The 9,014-nt window shown below is 33.2% G+C and overlaps 1 protein-coding gene across 4 annotated transcripts in view; it reads right to left on the bottom strand.

Annotated features, from left to right (window-relative positions):
* LOC136031983 (transmembrane GTPase Marf-like) overlaps positions 1 to 9,014 on the bottom strand; it is a 503,142-nt gene continuing 494,128 nt past the window's right edge. For all 4 annotated transcript variants that reach the window (XM_065712044.1, XM_065712043.1, XM_065712046.1 and 1 more), the window contains exons 11-14: positions 8,598 to 8,821; positions 6,822 to 6,971; positions 4,354 to 4,550; positions 1 to 3,751 (exon numbers count right to left, since the gene is read on the bottom strand). In XM_065712044.1, the coding sequence (XP_065568116.1) occupies positions 3,550 to 3,751; positions 4,354 to 4,550; positions 6,822 to 6,971; positions 8,598 to 8,821 (773 nt within the window). In that variant the 3' untranslated portion in view covers positions 1 to 3,549. The remainder of the gene's footprint in view (positions 3,752 to 4,353; positions 4,551 to 6,821; positions 6,972 to 8,597; positions 8,822 to 9,014) is intronic.

Genomic DNA, 9,014 nt, shown 5'->3' with positions numbered 1-9,014 from the left:
TTACAATAAAATGTTTTAATAATTTCGAAATAGCACTGCCATAATTCATCAACAAACGCAAATTATCTATAATTACAGCATTTAAAAAATTTCAGAATAAGAGGAGATAAATAGCCTGTTATCTCCTGAATTAGATAAATTGATTAATCCTACCGTAAAAAAAGAAAACACAGATTAATTAAGAAAATACAGTAGATGTATAGAATATTGTGGTAATTAATCAAGTAAGTACCAATTCAAATATAATTTTAAGCAGAAAATATGTGCCCTCGTGCCTCCTGTACAAGCAAACTATAGATATCAGATTGTATCATGGACTCGAAGTTTCAAGGGCTTAGTCGTTAAGTCTAGCTTAATGTGTTGAAGAATCAAAAAAGGGATTTTGAATTCTGGACAACCCTAAAAAGGCCTTCCTTAGTTTTCTAAAAGAGAAGATGTACTACTTTACTGTTTCGACTGTGAGAACCAGTTAAAAAAGAGGGCCACATGGGATACCGGCAATTTAGAATGACAAATCCTTATAAAATGTTGGGAATTCAATCTGATTCAAAATGAAAAACAAAATAGTTTTTGATAGCAATCAAAAGTTGTGAGTATCTGGTAAGCTACAAAAAATACGTCTTTTTTTAATACGTCTTAAGCAAAATCAGGGCCTGGTTTAATTGTCCTAACAGGAAAATCAAACCTGGCTCCCTTCCCTACAGAGATTTTTCGTACGTGATTGAAAGGTCAATTTGGCTCGAGACCTTCGGTGAGAAAACTGATTTAAAAAAAATTTTGCTTTATTTATATATTATTTTATTCTTAATTCTGAATTGAGGACGGATGAGTGGAGATCCTGGCCGATACATGTGCATTTTTTCTTGTTTTTCACTGGATGTTACTACTTTGTTTTTTATCTCTGTTCTCCTTATTTTCTCGTTCTACGTTCTTCGTAATATGGAGATAAAGAGACCGAGACATTGGTATCAATTTAGAGGGGGGAAACTTTTGCTATCCTAGATCAACGAGAAAATTGAAAAAGAAGAACCAACAGCAAAAGTGTGACCCTCTCAGTTACATCAGTAGAGGGGCACAGGGGCTATGCCCTTTTTCTAATATTGCGGTTCTTCTTAATACTGAAGTAAAGAGACAAATACATTGGTATCAATTTGAAGGGGGGGGGGAGAACATTTGCTATCCTAGATCAGCGAAAAATTGAAAAAAGAAGAACCAGCAACAAAATTGTGACCCTCTCAGTTACATCAATTGAGGGGGTACAGGGGACTATGCCCTTTTTTCTAATATTGTGGTTCTTCTTAATATGGAGATAAAGAGACCGAGACATTGGTATCGATTTAGAGGGGGAAAACGTTTGCTATCCTATATCAACAAAAAAAATTGAAACAGAAGAATCAACAACAAAATTGTGACCCTCTCAGTTACATCAGCTGGGGGGTGTACAGGGGACTATGCCCTTTTTTCTAATAGTGTGATTCTTCTTAATATTGAGGTAAAGAGACCGATACACTGGTATCAATTTAGAGGGGGAAAACGTTTGCTATCCTAGATCAGCGAAAAATTGAAAAAAGAAGAACCAGCAACAAAATTGTGACCCTCTCAGTTACATCAATTGAGGGGGTACAGGGGACTATACCCTTTTTTCTAATATTGTGGTTCTTCTTAATATGGAGATACAGAGACCGATACACTGGTATCAATTTAGAGGGGGGAAACGTTTGCTATCCTAGATCGACGAAAAAATTGAAAAAGAAGAATCAACAACAAAATTGTGACCCTCTCAGTTACATCAGTTGAGGGGGTAAATACGTCTAGTTTACATAGGCTAACACAGACCGGTCAGATATCTGTCTTTGCATTCCTTTAACATTTGAGTTGAGCATATATGAACAATATAGATAATATGTTTCATCTCAAATACGCAATCTGGACATTTTCAAGGTCGTTTTTACTTGAATTTTGGAGCCTTCAGTCTCAAGAGGCTCTAATTCACAAAAATATTAGGGATGGTTGCAAAATGTTATTTCAAAACCTTGGGGGGGGGGGCAATTTCGTTTTTCTCGCCATGAAAATGCCAAAAACTATTTAAATCTAGGGGGAATGAGGGCAAAAATATAAGTGAAAGCCCCCCCCCCCAATTTTAACTACTGTCGCCACCCTCTCCCCATCAGAGCTATATTTTAACTTCAAAATTCGAAGCCACTAAATTTGAATTGAAATAGGAACTTAGCACAACATGTTAAAAAATTAAAATGAGTCAATCGATTAACAAATCAAGATATGCTTTTTTGCTTTGTGGGCTTTCTTTTTCTATCGAAATTTCTGTCTTTTTGTCGACAAATCTTACTTTAAAAGATTTCACATGTTTCGACAAATTCCCTCAAATTGAGTTTTTCAAGGATAAAAACAAAAAAAGAAAAAATACTGGACAGGATTTTCTTTACATAGATTTCATTATTTCAAAGAATTTTCTAATTTCAAGAAAAATATCCTCCCTGACTGTCAAGGAAGGAGCTGTGCTGTTGTAGATTTTGAGATACGTAAAGGGTATAAGCACACGGCCCCTCTCCCTCTTATGCCCAAGTTGGCCTTCTTCTTAAGGAAACAAATGAATTTTCTCATCAAGCTTTTATAGTGTTTCAAAAACATGTCCTTTTTTTTAACGAACTTTGAATTGAACAACACATGCAACAACGTACAAAACTGAATATTTGATAATTTAATTAATCTTGTTAAACTGATAATTTAATCTTGTTAAACTGAATATTTGCTAAACTGAATATTTGCCATACAGGAATACGTGCTTTAGAAAAGTGGAAATACATTTTCAATCTTTCTTAATAGCTTTTTAGCTCTCTTATTAAAACTCTGATTTCAACCTACTTTTTAAAACTTTCGAGCAGATACAAACACCAGATAACCAGTCAGTAATAGATAGTCAGTCATATAATTTAATCGATTACAGGGATTGTATTTAGATTAAGGAGCTATGGCTGTTCTGAAGAAAAACAATATTTAAACTTCGTTTTGAAATAGTCAAAATCTCAAAAGACTCAGTCCTTGCTGTTTTTAAATATTGCGCTTTCATTAGCCTCCTCACGGAAAAAAGAAAACGTTTTATTTTTGAATAGCCAACACACACAAAAAAAGTCTCTTTTTTATTTCGCATTTAAAACAACCGACTGATGTTAGCCTAGAAAGAAATTTAGCAAGTTAATTCATTTTTATGAACCCAAATTAAAACTCCTAAAAATTATAAATAGATTCACATAAATACGAGATACACTGCAACTAACCGACGCTATATAGAGGATCGAGTTACATTTAGACAATCCTGCCTACACATTCGATAGATGTTAAATCAAAATTCCTTTCAACAAAATCGGCTTTTTCTTGTTATTTTCGGATAACTGTATCAATCGCCTTCTTCTCCGACTTAAATATCTAGGTACGGTTCTCTGTACAAAAGAAGAAGGGAAAAAACACTATTCGAGTCTTGAATCCCTTATACGGCACGAAATATAACAGAAACTTCCTAAAATATGCTAATTACGAAGCTTGAAGGAACATCTCTTCAAATTGCTGCAATTCACTGTTAATAAAATTGGCTTTGTTCCTAAGTTTCTTTGCTTCATTACTAATTGACTCGTATACTTCAATGTCCTTTTCAACCTCTCGGAGGAGATCTTGCATATCCACGGAGGCGTTGTCAACAAAGCTGCCAAGACGGGCAAATGTACTCGATAATTCCCTGAAAAAAAAATAGTAAAAAACTAATAAAAGTATAGCAAAAAGAAGATGGCAAAAAAAGAGAAAAAAATCTTTGCACTGTGCGTACCCCTTGCTGATGGGAGAGGCAAAATCATTTGAGCTCCTTTAGATTACTTTTCCGAAGAGCAATATCACCTGCAAAATTATAAACCACCTATCCTTGGTGTTTCAAGCGCAATGATGACAAAATATCGCCGATAATACTACAACGAAACGAGTCGGCTAAATCAGGATCGCCGAAGGTGACTGAACTGTTATTTTTATAAAGTACTGAATTTCACAACAGTTTATATTAGAGCGCACACGATGTATTCTGTTTTTAAACTAATCCAAATTCTTTCTATCAAGATTTAGGGTGGTAAATATTTGCTGCTATCTATTGTGAATCACGTGTAGAGAAGTAAAGATTAGTCAAATAAATGGTACTATAAGACACTTCATGGTTTCTAATCATAAGATAGTGTACTCATATTCCTGAAATGAGGACTCAGCATAATTCGTCAGCACAGGAATAGCATGTAATTAGTTCTTTTTAAAAAGTAGTTTTATATGAAAAGTCTTAAAGGAAACATTAAGACTTACTGTTGGACTTGATGACTGCAATTTGATGAAATTAAATCTACGACTAGTCTCAATTGTCTTGTCACGTGTTGTACATACTGCTTCTTAAAGGTTTTCTCCTTGGACTTATTTGTCCACGTCAGCCATTGATAAAGATAAGATCCGCTGTATATGACTCCGAATCCAAGGATCAATCTCCATCCAATCGTTTTCATTAACTGAAATTAAAATATTAATAAAAAAAATAAGTAAAATATTTTTTTTTACTCATAACATAAACTACATCTAACACGTTTTAACTATAATACAGATACAACCACATATATTTAAAGTTTGTTCAAAAAAGTTTAAACGTCAACATAGTATGGACGAATCAATTATTCGTATTAGATTTTATTTTCTTCAGAATCTTCCAACTATATATTTTTAATGCAGCCTTTTTGTGCTATAAAAAATTTATAAACGAATACCTGAGAAGGAATGGCAAGAAACTCATTGCTAGTTATGGATAAAGACGCAAAATTCTTCCAAGTTATGAAAGATAACCCAGTGTCTTTTGAGAATTCTTGAAAGGTGGGTAAAACATGTTGGTTAAGAGGGGTTCAGCACCGTGTCGGTATTTGGAAGCTTATTAGAATTTTCGTATAAGCCCGGTTAGCCACACATACCCAAACCAAAGGGCGTATTTCAGATTTTCATAATTCTACGGAAGAAAATGGAAATTTTGGAGCTCTTCACACTAATAGTTAGTTTTTAAGAAAAATGCATATAATTTAAAAAATTCAGTGTACATCTGAATAAGTGCTACATTCTGGCACACGAGCATGATACATAAAATCATAACGTACAGTCTTTGACCTAGATATAATAAAGCCTGTTTCCCCCAATCATGGCTTGTCCCACCCAGTCTCCTACCTATTACACTTGGTAACAGATCCAAATTGTTGCTGATTAAAAAAAATGTAAGATGTTATTCTTACAAAACTATTCGCAAGGTATTCGAATATACAATCAAAATTTTTCGATGAGCTCTAGTTTTTGCATTATATTTTCTTTTCCACAAATGCATTGCTGAAGATTTTTACATGCACTGCTTCTCGCAAGATGGACCAATACTCAAAGACCAAGTGGTTCAGGTATTCTTGCGCGGGGTTGCCAAATCTGCTTGAATGAATAGTCTCATTTATTCTATGCGTACCCCTCTTTTTCCGGCATCAGAGAGTATTGACTATTGGCATTCCTCAAGATAAAAAAAATATTAAAGGAGAATATTTTTACTGTTGAGAGAGGTCTTCTTCTAAGTATATCTCTGAAGGTCTGGGACTTCACCTCAGAGTTAATTAGATTGTTTAAGTAGTTACTCATCATTTATCTGTAACATTATTGTATTTTATAGCTAGATGAGATCGGATTACGCTGAAATCATGTCTGGAGTTTTGGGGTTGAAATATAATTTAGTAAAAAAAAAAAAGAAATAAAAAATCAGGAATTAAAAATGGAAATGTTGTGGACGTCTACACAGTAAACAAGATTTACACAGTAAACCAAACAATGCAAAGCTTCTTTTGATAATGTGTCTTCCATCTATAAAATGACTTGAAGAATAAGTCAATAAGGTTGCTTTGAAGAAAAAAAAAAACAAGCTACATAAATATACACTTCATTATGGAATCAAGATAAAATCTCCAGATAAAATCCTGGCTATGCCACAGTGTTCAGGGAAAATCCTTTGTCGTTCAAGGACTAATTTATTAGATAGCTAGATAAATATTATTTACTACACAAGTTATATATATATAACCAAACAGCGGAAATACCCAATGCAATGCTTAAGCGCAAAATATATCGCCATCACAAGTATAATAATGAAAAAAGCTACAACATTAGAAATTTAAATAAGGTTTACCTCCTGAGTGAGAAGCATTCCCATACGTTTGCTTTCTAAAAAAAACCGTAAGAAAAACAGGTATTTTCTAGGAACAATTTTAAGGGGTAAATTTAAGGGAGATCTGCTATATTTTTCTAAATAGATGTAAAAATGCTTTTTATGGACACAATTTCTAATTACGATTGGAATTAAATTCGAAACTTTTGGTCCAGTATGACGCCAAATAAACCCTAATCGTACAGTTTTTCTCAATCCAAAAGATAAATCGAAATTATAAAACGTTGGGTAATCATTAAGTTGTGAATTAGTTGGAAATGTATGCGAAAAAAATAGTAAAAGTGACAAAAATTATTCAGGGCAAATATTCGAAATAATGGCAAAGTGATTTTAATAAATAGGAAAGAAACCAGATGAGCCACAAACAGGTGTAACTGACAATCAATTACGTTAATAATTGCCATTGGATAAACTGATGTTAATTATTATCAACATCAAAAATTAACCATAGTGATTTGTTTTATAATATTTGAAGGGGTTTGTATCAAAAAAGACAAATGGATTCCCAAACAGTAACACAGTGTATGAAAGTCTTTATACTTACAAACCCCCCAATGACAAGTCCTCCCACCGCTCCCTGTGAAGAAACAGTTGCCAATGCAAATTTTGAAATCACGGACCACTCTTCAGTTCCCATTAGACTTTGAGTCTGAATAACTGGAGTCATAGGTGTTATAGCAGTTGACTGAGATGCCTAAAAAAAAATATTATAGGAACTTCAAGATAGAAATATTTTTTAACTAGTTCTTTGTTGTTTTCTTTTTCCAAAGAAAATAATAGTAGGTGGCTAAAGGTGATAGAAAATATGAGATGGACATTAGAAAACAATTATTTGTAAACACTACTTGTTGTACCATAATACTAATCTATTACAGCTATCAGGTAAATTTCTCCACTACATAGTTTTACTACGTTCTCCTAAATTTCTGAAATTCGACATACAGTCCACATGTCTATATCCTTTCTTTCAAATTTACCCCACCCCCTTCCCCTCCTTCAATAAGAGAAACATGACCTTATATCGCCTTTTACGTTTCTTACCTTGAACATCAGTATACTTTTTAGTCATTGCGAGTGTGACCATATGGGAGGAGATGTAATAATTTTAAACCTGTTTTAGAGATTCTTAGGCCAGATATAGCCCTTAAAGGCTGTATACGTTTACTTTAAAAGGTATACTTACCCGAAAATATGCTTGACATAAACACTTTCAGAGAGGACTAGCGAAAAGTGGCAAAAATAACTCTTGGAGAATCATCTTTTGAAGTTCTGGAGGACAAAGAATTTTAAACGCTTAGGCGTACCCACCTCCCCCTCTCCCCACAGAAGAGCCCTTAATGTTCATAAAAGTACATATCTCTTCATCGTTAAAGAAAACTCGCAAAACACACAAGTCTGCAGGTAGGACTTGAAAACATTTAATTAGACTAGAGCAGACAGAATAAATTGTAATCGTAAGACCATATTTTATTTCTATCACACTCGGCCATATTTCCTTGAAGTTACCGTAATTTTGTTTATGTAAATGTTGCTTTCTTTTGCTTACTTCTCATTTACCGCTTTGTCCATTTTGCATTATTGTAGACGAATATTCAAATAGATAAATAAAGGTGATCCATCGCTTTCTTGTCAATAATACTGTGATTTCTAAACCTGTTAAAGGAGAAATCATTTAAAGATTTGCATATTAAAGCACAATACAGTTTAACGACATTTTCTTTCATTTAGACAGGTTAAAGGAAAATATACATAGCACAAAGACTAAGCGATGTTAAGCAGAACTGATTAGGTCCACAGTAACTTTGGGTTGAGACGAACTCATTTAATAATTCTACTGGAAAAATGATTAAAATAAACTAATAAAACAATGTCTACAATCTCTACGGGGATGTTTATATTTGGTTTGCTAACATATGAAAATTATAAACTTCAAGAAAATACATTAAATGTAAGCTGCAGAAAAAAAAAAATCAAATTAGTTCAAAAGAAAAATTTCACAAAAAGAAATAGTGGCTTTCTGCAAATTCTGCAAGATTGGTCCTGGGACAAATAAAACATAAATCATTGCAATTGTGAAAACTCTAATGTATAAAATATATAATTTATAGATATATCCTATAACAAAGAGAATATGCAGTAGATAAGTCATTATTTTGCTCACCAAACTGATTCGGCTTTAATTTTATTATAGACAATGGGATCAAGGTTAAGCTCTCAATTCATGCCGAACTCCATAGTTTGATGCCGAAAAACGTGTTTAAGAATCAAGCCCTAAATTGCTTGAATCAATGAAGTAAAATATAATTTAAAGTTGTCTCACCTCTACATTCTGATTTCTCAGTCTTGAGAAGTATCCAAGTTTATTGCCAGCTAATCGATGTACTACAGTCAAAACACCAAAAGAAAATTTAAATTCAATGTCCTCTTTGAAGTCAGCGCAAAGATTGTCACAGCGAAATGGATAATTGACTTCAAATGGGCGGTTATCCAAAGGCAATTGTACTGTGGACTTCTTACTGTCAGGCAAAATATTTACAATTTGGGCTAAAAAATTTAAATCAGTAATAACATGACGAAAAAAACTTTTAGCGTATGTCATATAAGAATCAAGCAAAGGAAATAAGTAGCTAAAAAAACGAATCTTGAGACTACAGAGGAAATTCCAATAAGCAGCAAAGCTAGAAATTTGAAACTTAAAAATTTTGTTTCTTTTGATACTAGAAAAAAACAAAAAAAT

Source organism: Artemia franciscana, chromosome 10 (genome assembly GCF_032884065.1).
Source record: "Artemia franciscana chromosome 10, ASM3288406v1, whole genome shotgun sequence".
Classification (NCBI taxonomy): domain Eukaryota; kingdom Metazoa; phylum Arthropoda; class Branchiopoda; order Anostraca; family Artemiidae; genus Artemia; species Artemia franciscana.
The sequence above is the reverse complement of the archived record's forward strand: the minus strand, read 5'-3'. Positions and strand labels throughout refer to the sequence as shown.